The sequence below is a fragment of the Ailuropoda melanoleuca genome, chromosome 11 (assembly GCF_002007445.2).
Source record: "Ailuropoda melanoleuca isolate Jingjing chromosome 11, ASM200744v2, whole genome shotgun sequence".
Taxonomy (NCBI): Eukaryota; Metazoa; Chordata; class Mammalia; order Carnivora; family Ursidae; genus Ailuropoda; species Ailuropoda melanoleuca.
In genome coordinates this window covers 104,339,636-104,357,503 of record NC_048228.1, presented here as the reverse complement: position 1 = coordinate 104,357,503, position 17,868 = coordinate 104,339,636, and the positions used below count along the sequence as shown (strand labels likewise).

Here is a 17,868-nt window from a genome sequence, read left to right as displayed (position 1 = left end):
GAGAAAAGTTGGGGCCAGAGGGATGAGGAGGGAAAGGCTGGGAAGGTGATAGGCTTCTGCTGTCTCTTGAAGTTGAAGGAACCTAGACCTGTTTTAAGATGAAAACTGCACTGAGCCCCCTGGGTCACTAAGTGCTGTCCAGTGCTCTTTCAGCTTTTGGGATTGGGTCCTGAACTCTTTGATGATCTCATTAACATGAAGAATCTAAGATTTTATTTTTTTAATTTCTAAATTTCTCAAAAGGAATAGAAGCTTAATATTAGAAGAAATACTTTTTCAGGTTGCTAATATGAGAAATTAGGCCACCAAATTCATCCCAACAAATGTTAATCATCCTTGTCTCCTAGTTTAACCATCCCTACTGTCTGCTACTCAAGACTGAAGCCAGAAGAGAAGGGTGGAAATAGAAACCTCAGTCTCTCTCCTCTTTTGTGCATACATTTCTCATTCTCCCTCTCTCCACGTGTCTGTCTCTCTCAACACATGCTGAATTCTGAAAACTACAGTCCAGTAAGGTTGGGATTGATTCTCAACAAAAATCTGGAACAGGTTATTTAGCTACTGATTACAGTTTTCTGTAGGTCATGGTCACCTGGGTCTTTCTAAAGAGGTTTCCAGACTGATGGAATAGAGCACTTTATACGTTGAACTAATAACATTTATATGTGTGCGTACACACACACACACACACATAATGTGTATAACCTACATACATCCAACTAACATTTATAACATTCAGCTAACAGAGCGCGCCTCAAGGAAGGCTTCCTGCAGAGAAAGTGGGAGCGAACCTACAATGCCGTGTGTTAGTACCTCCTTGGGCCCAGCACATTTGAGTAGAATATTGGCTGATGAGAAAGAAGACCCTGCAGGCAGAGAACAGTAGGTGCCAAAGTGCAGAGACAGCAAAGAGGAGGCTGCACACGGGAAAGGCTCTGTGGGTCTAGAACCGCGGGGTGGGTGCAGCAAGGGCCGGAGGGTGGACGGTGGTTCAGTTCCTTTGGCAGATGTCAAATAAGCTGAATGGACAGGCCTGGCTGACCTGTTTAATTTGTGGGGTAGAAAAGAGGGAAGAGTCTGAAATGACCTGAGACTCTCTAACTTAAGGAATCCAGAGAGAAGAGCTCTTTCTTTTTGGGGGAACAGGAACGGGAAGGACTGAGGAAGCCAGGAAGGTTGAGTGTGAATGGCTGGATAACTGACACTTGGGGACACTTTGCTCTGGAGGCAGCAGTGGGACTCGCAGTGAAGGTTGGATGCCCTCGCCTGGAGCACAGAGCGAGGCAGGGGCTCGGTGGATGTGTTCTGTGGAGGGTAAATAAAGCTGTGGATGGCAGTGAGTGAGTCCAGCCGCAGTGCGTGTTGACCCTAAGTACGGTTTACGGGTTAGCGGAGGCAGTGGATGAAGGTAAAGAAAGTTTACCAGAGGTTTCTTAAAATTACTATGCTAGTCACCAAACGGTGTATCATTAGTTTTTGATGTAGTGTTCTATGATTCACCTGGCGAGAGCGGGGGTCCGGGGAGCGGACGGAGGGAGGATGGAGCTTCAGGAGGGGCAGAGGGAGGGAAGAGAGCATCAGGAGTTTGTGAGGACGGGCAGGGAGTGGCCAGAACTCCCACTGGTGACTGTCACCCCTCCAGCGCCCCACGGTCATTGAATGGAAGCGTCCTGCAATAGAAACTGGGGGGGGGGGGTCCTGGGAGGGGCCCAGCCTGTGCGCTTGTTCCCTAAACAGTTACAGAGAGAAAGGAAGCAAGAAAGGAATGGGTTCATGTAGGCGGTCCCTTAACAGACCGGCTGCTGTGACCCAGAGCGCCAGTGGAATGTCTGTGGCATTGCCAGGCTCTTTTGTGGGTGACTAGTCAGTGGGGAGCTTCTCTCACTTGGGGACCGGGTGCAGACAGCCCCCGCTGTGACGGCTGCAGGGTCCAGAGGCGCCTTGGTTCTGAACTTTCAGCTGTAATTGGTATTGATGTATTTTCAATTATGACTGAAGGGAGTGGATTCAGAATTTAGTTAGTGGGCCTCCAAATGAAACTTGGGAACACAATCCTTGTGAAAAATCATTTTAGCTTATCAGTAGTTGGCAAACGTTTATATAGCCGTGGTCGTTCTGGCTGTGCCTTTGGCTGCATACTAAACTGAACAGCAAGCTGTGTCCACTGATTGAATGAAAAAAAATAATGATTTTGTGTTACAGGGAACTTTTTACAATATGCCAGAGGGACCTACTGGAGTCTCTTTAATCTTGAACAATGGTTGTTTCTTGCAGAGGCAAATTATGCAAATCGGTACTTAGTGTTTCATAATCAATCAGGTCTTTGTTGGAAGTGTTGTGAGTGCCAACAGAACAGAATTCCTATCTTGGGGGGGGTGTGGGGGGGTGGCTTGCAAGTCAGACCACTGCTGTGACTCGCAAAGGACACTTGTGACCGCTTTGAACTTGCCCCACAGTTAAAAGGCAGTCATCCTTTGAGAAGAATCCCACCGTTTTGTACCAGGGTTTTTGTCTTACAGTTTATCTTGCTTTGGGTAATTTACAAAGCACGGTGAAGGAGCAGCTTCAAGGACTGGTCTGTGGGGGACACACGTAAACAGAGCCGGGCCCGCCGCCTGGGATGGCAGATGGCAGCCATGCGCCTGGAGCTCCCTTTGTGTCCTCCCTGCCTCGAGTGAGGGGTTTTCAAGTCATCTCGGACTCCTCCAAGTGCACGTGTGTATTTTCAAACAATGTCGTTTCAGCTTCAGCCTGCGCAGAATAATTAACCTTTAATAATCCTTTGATTCTAGATCAAAAAACAAAGAACCAGAGAAATCTTAAAAGCCCTTGGGAAAAAAGGGTGATGTGTTGAGTTCCGGGTATTACTCCCCCTGCAGTGCCCGTGTTGCCATCTAGTGGATGAGTGAAGTATGAGCCGCCAGACGGTGCCGTTTTACCACGCCCTTCGCATCTGAAAGGGATAGAGAATCAGTTCGGTTCGGAACACTGAATCCTTATTGAGGAAAGGCTTTGTGCCGGGCGTGTGCCTGGGCAGCCTACGTCAGACAGACACGAAAACGTTTCACAGCAGGATGCTACCGTCTCTGAGAGAGGTCTGCTTGCAGGAGGGGCCTTAACCTGGCCTGGAAGTGGCAGAGAAGACTCGGGAGGTGTCTCCCTTGAGCAGAGTTGAGGCAGAAGAGTGGGATCGGGGGGGGGGGGGGGGGGGGNGCTTCGACTCTGGAGATGTCCGCACGGAGGGGACCCCCAGGCCTCAAGCTGAAATTGGGCCCGATTTGTCGGTAATGGGGAGTCAGTGTATACTTTTAGTCTGGAAGTATGTGGGAAGATTTGCCTTTTGTTTAAAAACATTTTTTGTCTGATTACAAAGATTATACATACTAATTGTAGAAAAATGTTAAAATACAAAAAGGCATTAAGAAGAAAGCAAAATCTCCAAATCTCACCAGCCAGACAACCATCAGTATTTTGATGGGCCATCTTTCAGGCTCCTGTCTGTTTGTGTACAACTTTACGTGCTATTTCCCATCTTTTCTGTAAATGGATCACGCAGTGTGTGTTTTAGGCGAGCTTGGTTCCCACCCCCGTCCCCCCAACAATATACTTGTGGGCAAACCCGCCATGTCGGCCGCTCAGACTCACCCGGGGTGTACCTCGCCCCATCTCACTGGTGCACGTGCTGGGATGGTTTTGGTTTTGTTTGGTCCCTCCTAGGAAAACCTTTATGTGTAAGGACAGGTGATAGGAGAATCTTTTTTTCCCTGTCAAATGCATCTGATTTAGAAACCACACTTTTTATGATAGATGGGTTGTGGAGAATTTCAGTGTCTTGTTTTGGGGAATGAGTCTTATTTAAATATAGCTACTTAAAAGGGAACTCCATTCATGTTCAGAGACAGAAAGGAGTGAAAGGGTCCAGTGAATACCTGTAGTTTGAGCGTGCAGTTCACATCACTTGTTGGCTGAGGCATCAACTTCCCGAGGAAGCCAGATCCTGGCTGATCCTGGAGTGTGGCCGTTAGCTTTGTGCTGTCCCAAGGCTGTAGCCCTGTGCCTTTAACCCGAACAACTCTGCTCAGCACCGGGTAGTTTTGATCTCAAAACGTTCCGTCTATACTCAAGGTAAAAGCAAGTTTCGCAGACCCACCGTGCTCGGCTGGGACGGCAGGGCCATCTCTGTGGGGGAACTCGCACAGACTAGCAGCACGCAGGCTCTTGGTTTGGGAGTCACAATCTCCCGTTTCTCTTGAACCCTTTACGTGGAATGTGTGCTCCATGTCTTCTCAGCTGTGCACCGGGATTATAGTGGAACCTACCCCACAGAGCCGAGAGGAGGAGAGGAGATAATGGGCGCGGGGCATTTACATCGGTGCCTGCCACGTAGTACGCACTCAGTAAAAGCTGGCAACTGTTTCTTAAAAATAATGTTTACCTCCCTCTCTTTGTAGTGAAGCCCAGGGAGATTAAGCAACTTGCTCAAATTTCAGTTGGCAAAGGTTAAGAGTTTAGGGGAGCTTGTAAAAGCACCCCTTTCTTCTCAGCCCAATTTTGGAACCATCTGAAAGAGAAATACAGGAGTCAGAACATGAAAAAGCCACATGGGGGACCTGGCTTTAGATTTGTAGCCAAATGCAGGGGGGGAGCTTGGGTCGGAATATACCCTTGGCTGGCTGGTGTGAGCAGAGGAGAGGGCGAGACGGACCGAGCACCCTCATTCCTTTCTCCAAGTCATAAACCAGTTAAGTTGCTCCTCCTCCCTCGAGGCCAGGAATATTGGTCCCGCTGAAGTCCCTGCACGTACAGCCTAAGGACTGGGGATCAGGGTCTCCCTCAGCAGTGGGTGGCAAAGCAGAGGTCAGAACCCAAGCATCTCTGCCAACTCCCTGGATTTCTTTTTTTTTTTTTTTTTTTTTTTTTAAAGTTTTTTTTTTTTTTTTTGACAGAGNCAGCCAGAGAGAGAGGGAACACAAGCAGGGGGAGTGGGAGAGGAAGAAGCAGGCTCATAGCAGAGGAGCCTGATGTGGGGCTCGATCCCATAACGCCGGGATCACGCCCTGAGCCGAAGGCAGACGCTTAACGACTGAGCCACCCAGGCGCCCCATGATTTCTTACCCATCCATCTCTGTCTTGCCCATCCTGCTCTACCCAGACCCGTGCACCCAGACCCATGCAGTCTTTCGCCCAGAGTCTGCTCCTCTGCCTGTCCCCTGCCCGAGCTGAAGGTGGCCGTAGGAGAACGCAAACGTGGGGGAGAAAAGCAGTCTGGGAAGTTGTCTTCCTTGTTCATTTAAGCCATGTTTTGTGGTAGTTTGATGTTTGATACTCAAAACGAACAGGTCAGCATTGTACTGCTGGTCTTCCTGACTGTCCTGTTTCCTTGCTCGTGTTTGTGGGCCTTCCCCTCCACATCCGGGTAGCTTTGCCAATTCCAAGCCTGCCATGTTGCAAAACCCACGGCATGGCAGCTGACCTGGGAGGAGAGGACAGGAGCCAGTGGAAACATTCCTTTCAGATACATGAGTATTCCTACTTTAGCATACAGGTGACTTTTAAAATGAGCGCTGTGTGTGGAAACCTTTCTTGCGGATCTTTCCGTATCCACTGTAGTTAAAAACATTTTCAAATTCAACCTTGTACACAGATACTCTCACGTGAAACCCAGCTTATATTACTATGGAGAAACGCTTCCGACTTCAGTAAGCTAAATATTGGTAGTCCTACCAGTCTTTTTTTTTTTTTTTTTTAAGATTTTAATTATTTATTTGACAGAGATAGAGACAGCCAGAGAGACAGGGAACACAAGCAGGGGGAGTGGGAGAGGAAGAAGCAGGCTCAGAGTGGAAGAGCCTGATGTGGGGCTTGATCCCACAACGCCGGGATCACGCCCTGAGCCGAAGGCAGACGCTTAACCACTGTGCCACCCAGGCGCCCCCCTACCAGTCTTTTGACAGTATAATACAGGGTGAGTGACTTCACCTTTGAGTCACACAGACCTGTGACCAGTCCCAGTTCTGCCTCTTGCCAGCCTTGCAGCCTTGCATGGGCCTCCGTTTCCATGTTTCTTAAATGGGAAGGGGGGTCATGTCTAATCCTTCCAGTTGTTTTGGGAGAGTAAATGCCGGCACATGTTGACTGAGCAGTTTCTGCATGGCCTGACACATCCAGACACACCCAGACACACCCATGGCGGGTGCTCAGCAAGTGGCCATGGCTGGTGGGTGCAGGCAAGTGTCTGGTGCGTTGCTGCACAGGATGGAAGAAGAAAGGACCAGCTTGACGGTGCTCACTCGGACACCTTTCTCAGTCGTCCCCTTTGTGAATATCGTACAGGACAACTACACTTGTGACCTAAGAACTCAAGCCTGATGCGTAGAACGTCGAGCTCCGTCCAGACTTCACTCCACGTGTCCCTAAGCACATTATTGATCCCGTCTCTGACTCCATTTCTCACGTGTAGAATAGGCGTGGTGGCGTTACCTGTCATCACGCCTGGGGGAATTAGGCGAGCTACTGTGCACACAGCGCGGGGAATACCACCTGGCACACAGTCTCCTCTCAGGGAAGATTTTGTTGTTGTTTGTTTGTTTGAAGGGGCATCGAACCTGGTAAATGGAATTTTAAGCAAAGATTTCAGGTACTTAGAAATAAAGTAGGTAGAGATTTGCATGGAATTTAGTTTTTGGTTCAAGCGTGTGCGGATTATTACTAGTTTGGCAGCAGAAAATCTATACTTCAAATGACTAGAAGTGTTAGGGGAAGAAAATGCTAAATGGGAGATTTTTAAAAATGTTTTTATTAAGGAAGATTTCAAATATATACTGAAGTAGACAGAATGGTATAAGGAACCCCCATCTGCACACGTGCCCCGTCTTCAACACGTACCAACTCACGACCCATCCTGCTTCATCTGATGCTCCCTCTCCCCCATATTGTTTTGAAGCAAATCCTGGGTATCATATTTGACTTGTAAATTTTTCACTATATATCTCTAAAAGATAAGAACTTTAAACACAAAAAAGTAGAAGTAATCATAATGCATACTGTTATCACTCCTTAGCAAAAATTCATTATAATTTCTTAATATCAGTATGTATTACGTAAGTATATCTATCTATCTATCTATCTATCTATCTATATATATATGTAAGTGGAGTTTTTTTTTTTTCTTTAACTGGTGAAATAAGAGTACACAGCAGTCATTAAAGTAACTTGATTGAAACTAGAAAACACCAGCATGTCCATTTAACAGTTTTGAAGGCGCCCATGCTGGCTCAGCATAATTAGGGGTTCCAGCCCCGGCTCTGCCAGTAATACCGCCTCTCTGGTCTTTGGTTTCTCTCCACCAAGACAGATAATCTATTTCAACAGGGTTGTCATCAGAGTTAAACAAAATAACCTGCTTAAAGTGACTGGTACAGTGCAGATATTAAATACATCTTGCATTTCTTCCTTTTCTTTTTTAGCTACAGTTCCGTTCTTATTTTAAACTACAGTTGATGTTAGAAATGAAGGACACGTTTCATAAAATAATGGCAGTGTAGTCAGACCGCAGCTCCCGGCTGTAAAGACTCTCCTGTGTTGGGAGAGGATCAGCTTTGTGGGAGCAGATCATCTCCTTTGAAGTGTGTGAGGTCGCACGTCTTCAGTAGAGTTGACCTTCTGAAAACACACACCACTGACTTTCTGTGAGAACTATTCGCACAGACAGCCAGCGTGTTCCTCTTCCTTTGTTCACAGTTGTTTAGGTGCAATCTTGTGATACCTCTGACACCTTTTTGACCCAGCTCGTACGTCAGGAAGTTATCAGATCTTGAAGCCCTTTCTGTTGTATTTTTCAACCCCCACAAACTTTTTTCCGCCCCTCCTTTCTTCATCCAACATTTTATTCACTACCGGAGATACAAAAATGAATGGGGCATAGATCCTGACCTCAGTGAATTCAGTTGAAGTCTAGTGGGGGGGGGGTCACAGGTAAATACTTCTAATATTCTATGGAAAGTGCTGACGGGTATTTATAAAATACTAAGGAAGGTGTTAGGGAAGGCTTCGTGGAGGAGGTGACATTTAACTGGAACCTGGAAGGATGAACAGGAATTCTTCTGGTGGCATGGGGTTGGAATAGAGAAAGCTGTTCCAGGCAGAGAGCAGTCATGAAGGCACAGAGCTATGAAGATGGTGTGTCCCTCATCTGCCCAAGGTTGTGATTCACCCCACAGCATGGCTTAGCCCCCAGAATGCTCCCTGTTTTTAGCCCCTGCATTTAGTCACCCATTGGTCCCACAGACTTCTCCACTGACCTCGTTTCCTTCCAGGACCCTCTCCCTACTCTCCTCCCCGTGTCATTCAGTAATACCAAGATTAAGAAATCGACACTAGTTTTAGATCTTTACAGGGCAATAAAACTTTCATTTTACTCTGATTTCCATGTCAGACTTGACAGTGGAATGGCCTTTCTCCTTTTAAAAGTAAGAGGCCTTCTCTTTGGACACACACGTACAGGTGGTTCTTTTAAAACTGGCACTATGTGTAGAAGCATTCAAAATTGAAAGCATCCAGGTACTCGGCCTCTAAAAATCTGAAAACATAAAGGCCATATCAGAAGCATATGAAATATAATATACTATTTTTGGCAGTTTATTGTCAAAAATGGGACTAAGCACAACAGTAAACAGATCAGAGCTTGGCCAAGAATCTTTACAAAGATAGTGGTGGTCATGTGATTAAAGTGTCAAATCGTTCATGATGAAGATAGACCACTATCATATAATGCTATTTGGGACTTAAGGGTGTCTATTTAGATAAATCAAAGACCTATTGATTTTTTTCGTATTTGTTGTGATTTGTGTGTGTGTGTATTTATTTTAGGAATCTAATAGAATTTCAAGGCTGTCAAATACCTACAGAAACCTTAATGCTCATTTATTTTCATTTATGCTTTTGAAATATTTCGTTCATTATACTCATGTTAAATATTGAGTTATACAGATGATATTGTTAAGTCAGTAATTACTTAATACCTCTTAATTTACCAAGAATTCCATTTAATACTGAACAAGCTTCAGTTTGTTTTAATAAGTTTATTTTATAGAAATTTGCCATTACAGAATGTAAGAAATTGGGATCACATTTGTTATACTTTACGTGAAACCTCTTCTAATTATGTTTTTTTGAGATGCGTGTGGGGCCTTCTTGCTGCCAGCACTCAACCCCTTGCACAATGGCATCCTGGTAGACCCCAGCTAGCTAAAGGTGGGGGTGGAGGGCAGTGAGGGAGTGGGAAATGGATCTAGCCTTTGGGCTTGTTAAAACTTTTTATAGAAAACTTTACGGCTCCTAAAAAAAAAAAAAAAAAAAAAAACTTCAACCCTCCTCTGAATGTTNAATGTTTGTGTCCACCCCCCCCAATGCGTATGTTGAATCCCTAATCCCCAGTGTAATATGGTAGGAGGTGGGGCCTGTGAGAGGTGATCAGGTCATGAATGAGATTAGTGCCCTTTTAAGAAGAGACTTGGGAGAGGTGACACCTCTCTACCGCATGGGGCTGTTTGCAGACTAGAAAGAGTGTTCTCACCACACCCCGGATCTCTTGGCACCTTGATCTAGGACTTCCCAGCCTCCAGAACTATGGGACTGTGTCATCCTACTGCAAGCCACACAGCCTGTGGGATTTTGTCACAGCAGCTTAAACTAGGACAACCTGGATTAGTTTCTTCTTGCTGCTGTAACAAATCACCAAATCCAGTGGCTTCAAACAACAAAAATTTATTATCTTATGGTCTTGTAGGCAGAGGTCCAAAACAGGACTTCCTAGGCTGAAAATGAGGTGTTGGCAGGGCTATGTTCTTTTCTGGGGAGACAGTAGGGGAGAATCCATTTCCTTGCCTTTCCCACCTTGTAGAGGCTGACCACGTTCCTTGGCTCCTGCCCTCCGTCTTCAAAGCAGGCAGTGCTGGATTGAGTCCTTCTCCCATTGCGTCATGCTGCCTCTGTCTCCTGCCTCCCTCTTCCACAGTTAAGGACCCTTGTGATTATACAGGGCCTACCTACCTATATGGTTAATCTATTATTATCCCTATTTTAAGGTCAACTGATGAGCAACCTTAATTCCACCTGCTATGTTAATTGTCCTTTGCCCTGTCACATAATACAGTAACAGGTTCCAGGGATTATACCTTGGATGACTTTGGGGGCGAGGGTGGTATTACTTTGTCTGCAACAGTAAATATAATCCTTTGGGGATTATTCATTACCCACTGTTTATTCAACATGTAGTGAACGTTTTTGAGTCTCTCCTTTGCTCCAAGAACTGTGCCTGACAAGCACAGGAAAGAGAAACGACCCTTCACCTTCTAGGAGCTGGCCGTCTGGTGAAGGCAAGTCAGTCTGAAATGAGTCGTTGCAGCCCTCTCGAAGGAAGGGGTGCTGAAATGGGTATATGTGCCACGTTCTGTGGGCAAGTAGGGTCTGGCTGTGCCTGGGAACGCAGAGTAGGGAAGAAAAGTGTCTTGAAGGAGAAGTTTGCGAAGGAGGGAGGTGGGTAGGGTATTCCAGGGAAAGGGAGAACCGTCTGGGTGTGCGTGTTGGGAAGCCTTGGGACTTGGAGCCTGGAGCCTGGTAGGCAGTGTGGCAGGGACTGAGGCCACATGGGACTTTTGGAGCTGGACCGTGAAGGGCCTTGAGTGCTCTATGGGAATTTGGGCTTGACCCCATTGTTTAGGCCCAGAGGTTACGGTTGGCTGCCCTTTGGCAAATCAGCTGCAGAGCTGCTTCCTTTGGCTGCAGCGTATTTTATCCAGAATTCACCATTGCCAAATGTACTACAGCCATCCACTTCCCTTGCTTTACTCATGTGCTGTCTACCTGGCCCCTTGTAGATAGGGGTTGGGGAAGGGGATAGAAACCATTGAAAGTTAAAACAGGAGAGTAACGATCAAATCTTATATGTGGTGCGGTAAACACCTTGTTTGTACTTCTCTTAAATATTTTCCCCACAGCCTTAAAAGTCAGATTTTATAATGCATTTAAGTGGAAAATAGGAATAAGGTGTGTAAGGAAGGCAGCTTTGTTGTACAGGAAAATATGCTGAACTTGAACTCAGACTGTCCTGAGTTTATTTTTAAGCTCTGCCACACACTGCGTGTGTCTCCTTGAATGAGTCACATAGCTTCTGTGAGGTTCACTTTCCCAAACTGGTTACTATTAGAGAACTGTGCTGTCCGTGCCCACAACAGGGCCACAGATAGGGAAGAGAAAGTACCTCATAGGGCCAGGGATGTCAGGCAGACTCTCAACCCTTGTTTGTTACCTGGTAAGTGAGTGAATGTTATGGCCATGCTTCATTTTTAGTTTGAGTCCTGCTCTTCAAATGCCTGAAGGTACTTTTCTGAACCGTATTTATTATTTATCTAGACTTCGTGGGAAATTCAACTGAACTCCTATTGACCTATCTGCAGCCAAACGCTGAATGTCTCCTTTGTGATAAATACTGTCTTTGTGTTTAGACACGTACTTGTTCCACAGATACTTAGTGCCCCCCCCCCCCGTGCTCTGTGTTGTGCTCAGAACTGCAGAGCAGCAGCCCAGCCCCTCTTTGCATGGTTCATAATCCCACTGATGGAGCAGCCAGAGGGCCGTGTGTAACTTCGTGCCACGTGGGTGGTATGCAGAAGTGCTTTTAAGTTGAGAGCAAAGCGAAAATTAGCCTGAGTTGGCCTTGACAGAAAAACTTTCATGGAAAAGATGAAAGTTCAGCGGACCCTTCAAGGCTGGGGTTATGTACGTTTGGAATAAGTACAAAGGGCCTTAGAAGGAAGCTAGCGTGAGCATTGGTCAAAGGACAGAGCAGGCCACCGGCTTAGTTAATCATTCTTTCCTTTTGGAAACACTTTTGTCTTTGTCAACCATGGTTGTAGGTTTCTTCCTACCTATTTTTATTTTATTTTACTTATTCTGTAATCCCTAGCTCCACATGCTGACACGTGGCAGGTGCTTTAGAGTAGGGTTTTATTACACTAGATACCAGCCATGACGAGTCCTTTGTACCTTTGTGTCCTTTTTGTTCATCTGGGCAAGTAGGCCTTTGGGAAGATGGAGGTTTGCTCTGTACGTATCCCTTGTTGCCCGTGAAGCTTTTAACTCTGCTGCTCTGTGGGGCCCTGTCTATAAACTTGATATTTCCAGCCTTAGAATCCATCCCCGGGATTCTCGGAAGAAGGAGTATTTGTCTATAAAATTTTAGATATCCTTTAGATAAGGAAAGGATTTGGCCTTTATTGAGCACATGCTGTATAGTTACTACACATGCATTATCTCATTTAATCTCAAAGTTCCTTAGAGATCGTCTCTTCCTAACATGTTAGATCGTATCACAACACTTACAAGGAAAGAGGAACTGTCAAAGAGAGACCAAGGCCCAGGATTGTGGGTGACTTTGGGAAAGTTAATCAACAAGCTAGTGATGACAGATGACCCTTGAACAACATGGGTTTGAATTGTGTGGGCCCACTTATACGTGATTTTATTTTGAGAATGCAGTACAGTCCTGTAAACGGATTTTTTCTTCCTTATGATTTCTTAGTAACATTTTTTTCTCTAGCTTGCTTTATTGTGAGAATACAGTATGTGATACATATACAAAATATGTGTTAACCGACTGTTTATGTTATTGGTAAAGCTTCTGGTCAACAGGCTACTAATAGTTAAGTTTTGGGGGAGTCAAAAGTTATATAAGGATTTTCGACTGTGGGGTGTCGGCACCCTTACCCCTGCGTTGATGTTCAGGGCTCAGCTATATATGAGAACCCAAAACTGAAGTTGTCCAGTGTGTAGCTTCAAAATTTGTCTACGACCTGCATTCCATCCTCTATTAATTTAAAATTTATTGCAGGTGAATGTAATATCTATATAAACTCCTTGCTTTCTTTTATTCTAGATTTCACACATTGGCAAACTGAGAGACTTTCTTCTGGAACACAGGAAAGATTATATTAATGCATATAGGTAAGTGCGTATTTTTTACTGGTGACTAAATTCTTTCCCATACATGTGTTCCTTTTGAGCCTTTTGTCCTTACTTTTTACTTACTAACTCAGAGTTGTCTTGGGAGGATCAGTTTGGTGTGGTGTCTGCAGAGCAGGAGGGAGCTCTCCTATCCAGGGTAGGCTCTGCTAGCCCGCTTGCCCTTGGGGTCACGATATCCCCAGTGTGATCTTCTGTGCTGTTGCTCCTTCATGTTTGTATCTCTGTGTGTACCACGGATGTTGTGAAACATGTAGACACAAATGAGACAGTTTCTCAGTACATGCTATTGAACAGACGATGGAACGATGCAAGTCACGTAAACTCTTGCATCTAGAGAGGGTTTGGTTAGGTTGCTTTTTCAAAGGAGGAAAGCATTTTGACTGAGACTTCCAAAATAGGTTCTGGAGTAGACTCCAGCTCTCAGCAGGTGCAGGGGCATTACGGTGCAGATGCCTTGTCCCCTGCGCTTCCCTGAGCTCCATTTGCACCTGGCCATGGCGCAGCCTGTCTTCCATAGGACCGCACTTCAAGTGTCCTGTGTGAATTAATGAGAACGTTGGGGGGGCATATGAAATGTCATCATCGGCAACGTTATACTTCTAAGTGTATTTCATCGTATAATTTTGGAATGTAGTAAATTACTCTTAGTGCATAGTAATAGTACCAAGAAGACCTTATTTTTAAGTTTTCAGTTAAAATAATAGCTCAACACTAGATGGCAGTGTAAATTTCATTTCCAGAGGTATACATGGATAGCAAGTACTAATTTTATAGTCCACAAAAATGGAAGATGTAGACATTTTGGAAAGCTTAACAAAACTGGCATAAACCTCTCTGTCCAGCTCCTTTCTGGAGTACCCGACAACTTAGGTTACATGAGTGTAGAGGCCCTTCATGGGAATCCATTGTTCACTTCCCTTGGCCTTGAAAAGGCATCCAGCAAGGCGAATGTTAAATGTTGGTTAGTTCAGGCCACCCCACTCCCTTATTGGCCTTGTGAACTGGAGAAAGTCAATCTGTAAAACCCAGTGTCGTCTCTAAACCAGGGGTCAACAAACTACCGCCTGGAGGCCAAGTCCACCCTGCTGCCTGTGTTTGTATAGCCTGTGAACCAAGAATAGTTTTTAAACGGCGGGGGGAAAAGAACAAGATTTCACCACATATGAAAATTAAATTTAAATTCACATTCGAGTGTCCCTAAATAAAGTTTATTGGAACACCACCAAACCCATTCATTTACATGTTATCTTTGGCTGCTTTTGCACTACACAGCAGAGCTAGATGGCTGTGACAGACTACATGGCCTGCAAAACTGAATGTATTTACTATCAGGCCCTTTGCGAAAAAAGCTTGCGGAGTCCTGCTGTAGACAGAGGGGTTGGTAATCCCTCACCGGCTAGTTGAGAGATTCCCATAAGACAGTATCATTGAAATGCAGTGCATTTCCATGCATTTATAAGATTATTGTATAAGGGTGCTATTCTGGAACTTTGCCATAGTTTCAAACTTGTGATTAGAATAGTGATATTCAGGCATGTACTTCTCCTCAGCTCCCACACACTGTGTGTCCGTGCCTGCAGACCACTCCAAGTCCTCTCCCTGACGTCACCTAGGACAGCCGGCCACTGGCCCAGGGCTTCCTATTTCCCAGCTACGGGCAGCGGGCGCTCAGACTGACGCCCGGGATCTCCGGGGCTGGTCCCGCTCTGCCACTTACTGGTTTTGTGGCTTGAGCATCAGATAGAACTCTAGTTCCTGAGGCTTTCTGAGTCTTGACGAATCTGTCATCTCATTATGGAAACTCAGTCTTTTACTCCTTTTCCCATTGCCAGCTCATGCATTCTGCATTCCACTCCTGTCCCTGTTGTGGTCCCTTTGCCAGAGCAGGGGCTTGGGGGGGAGCGGTCAGTCACACCAAAGTTCAGCCCCGCTTCTGCCAGGTATTAGTGATGTGAGTGTCTAGAGCTCACTTCACATCTCGTGCTTGTTTCCTTTTTTCAATGCGGATGATGCTCTTCTGAGGATTAGAGGAGATGTGTGCAAGTTCCTGACACAGAGAAGTCCCTTGGTGAAGGGTAACCGGACTGGAACCCCATGTGACCTATGATGAAGTTATAGGGGTGGGCAGTTAGAAAAGAACATACCTCTCCAACCTGCCAGAGAGTGGGGAGAGGAAGGGAGGGAAGGAGAGAGAGAGGAGAGAGGTGGGATTGCAGGGGTGAGATCAACTTGATGGAGATGGACGAGTGACCAGCTTGATCACCAGTAAAACCTAAGGTGGCAGGCAGAGCTTAGGTCTGAGAGTGGGCAGCCTTATCGAAGGCTCTGGAATTAGACTCACTCAGCCGTTCCTGCCACTGAATGGTTGCAGTCCCTGGAGCACAGAGATCAGGGGCAGCCCCCTTCTGGCATATGAGAGAGAGGAGGGCAGCAGGGCCTGTAAGCGAGCAGATCTCGAAGAGGAGAGCGAGCAGGGAGCCGTGGCGGGGTGCGTGTGCATGTCCCTGTCTGTGCCTGGTTCCCTCTGCCAGCTTACCAATCAGAGAAGTCCCCCTTCTTCCGTGCCAGGGGGCTGAAGAAGGCACTTGGGGTCACACCGGGGGAGCTGATTCATGCAGAAACAGGACTGGGGAGGAGGCATCCTCTCAGTGATCTGCATCTCTCCGGATGGAGAAGGGCTGCCCTTCTTGGCTCCCATCAAGTCCCCCTCCGGACGATGGTGGATGGTCTGCAGCCTGCCTGTTCATCGCTCCTGCCTCCCAGTGCGGTGTGCTGGCCTTGGCCGGGAACATTTTGGATGGAGTACGAATGTGGAATTGAAAGAAAAATTGCCTTCAGACCCATAAAGCTATGTTAGTTTGACATAATTAGGAAGCTGTAATTTTTTCCATAATGTAGAGCTCAGACTTTATTGACCCATTTAATTTTTTTTAGCAATGACATTTTACTAGAGCAGAACAGCATGCAACGGAGGTAGCCTCTGGCTGGATCTCTTGAATGATTTTAATTAAAAATAATGTCTCCACTTCTGGTGGATGTACCTTTTCTGCAATGTCTTGGCAACAAAACAATACCACTTGAGGGGAAAACTTCTTTGGTTTCTGTTTTTACTAATAGAATAACCATACTGTCAATTTCCAGCTTAAAAGGTTAATGTATAATGTTCCTAAAGGAACATCACCTTTTAATTGAGTGATCAGTTTTATCAAATTAACCTTTAGACCTTTTCAGTTTCACTGAGCTGAGTTTCTATTAAATCAAAATAGAGAGTAGGAGGATGTTAATCTAATGTTCTTGGAATTAGTCATTTATAGGTCCGTTCCGCCCACGGGGTGCATGTTCACTTGGAAGTAAGTACCTTTCTTGTTTACTTGTCCCTCACCCCTCTCGCCTCCATTTCTGATGAGATCGCTTCTATAAGGGAGGAGCCCAAGGCTGGAGGCCCCCCTTCTCCCCGCTCTCTCTCCCCTGCTTTGACTGGGGGGTTGGGGAGGAGGGATGGAGCCCATGCCTTATGTAGGGCACATTCTGTTAGCATTACCTAGCATTACCATGTGAAGCCAAACTAGGTAAGCAAACGAGAAGCTAGAGAGTGCTGGGATAGGAAAACACTCATCTCGCACTCTTCCAAGTTCCACTGAGGGTAGGGCCATCTGTTTTCCAAGAACCCAGGGGCTTCCTTCTGTCCTTCCAACTCTCCCCCAGAAAATGAGGAGCTGGGGTTGGGGAATAGGAAGGTGCCTTACCCAGAGAGGAAAGAAGGCTTACCTTGTGGCTGGGACTGAGAACCCCGAGCTCACTCCTCCCTTTTCTCTTGGGAGGGACCCGTCATCAGGATGGAGGCAGTGGCTTTTCCAGGGAAGGCTCTGGAAGCGCCTGCAGATCTTGGGGGTGGGATAAAATCAACTGGGGGAGGGGCTTCTAAGGAGCACAGCTGCAGCCGTATATCAAGCCTGTTCTGCATGCACTGAGTCAGGCCATTCAAAAAATGATTATGATCTGATTTATCAGCCCGCCAAATCCTAGGCGGTGCTCTTGATGATGGGATATAGCAGTGAACAGACCGACGGAAGTCCTTGCCTGTGTGGAACTTATATTTTTGAGGGGGAAGACAGAGAAGAAACAAAATTAAAAAGTAAACTATGTAGGATGTTAGAGCTGGATAAGTGCTTTCAGGGGGGTGGGGAAGTAGGTAGCACCTGTCAGGAAACAGTCTTATAAAGGAGGGTTAGGGAAGGCTTCATTCAGAGGGGGACATTCAGTAAACACCTAAAAGGAGTAAGGGATCAGTTTATATAGATATCTGGGGAAAGAACATTCCAGAAGAAGGCAGCCTGCAGGTATAAAGATCCTGATGGAGAGCAGCAGGGGGGCTGGTGTGACAGCAGCAGGAAGGATGAGGGATTGCTGAAGATGAGCCCAGAGAGACCGCAGGAGCAGCTCTTGTAGGTCATCTGAAGGGTCTTGTTGCTTTTGCAAGAACCTTGGTTTTTATTGCTGGGTAGGAAGCCATGGGAAGGTCTTGCGTGGAGGAGCGATAGGACATGACTTCCTTTGGAACAGGATCAGCATGGCTGGTCCGTGGGGATCGGCTGGAGCGGCTGACATGCTGGGAGGCTGCAGCTCAGTCCAGGCGAGGGATGTCGGTGCCGTGGACCAGAGGCGTAGCCGTGAGTGTGATAACAAGAGTTCAGATTCTGGAAATACTCTGAAGGTAGAGCCAAAGAGATTTGTCGATGGATTAGACCGGAGCTGGGAGAGAAAAAGAGGGGTTGGGAGGACTTGAGGTGTGGGACCTGAGCGGCAGGAAGGACCGGAAGTGCTGTCCGCACGGGTGGGGGGGGG

At 46.4% G+C, this 17,868-nt stretch overlaps 1 protein-coding gene across 1 annotated transcript in view; it reads left to right on the top strand.

Annotated features, from left to right (window-relative positions):
* STX18 (syntaxin 18) overlaps positions 1 to 17,868 on the top strand; it is a 119,011-nt gene that overhangs the window by 59,348 nt on the left and 41,795 nt on the right. The window contains exon 2 of the mRNA XM_002923292.4: positions 12,935 to 13,002. Coding sequence (XP_002923338.3) covers positions 12,935 to 13,002 — 68 coding nt within the window. The remainder of the gene's footprint in view (positions 1 to 12,934; positions 13,003 to 17,868) is intronic.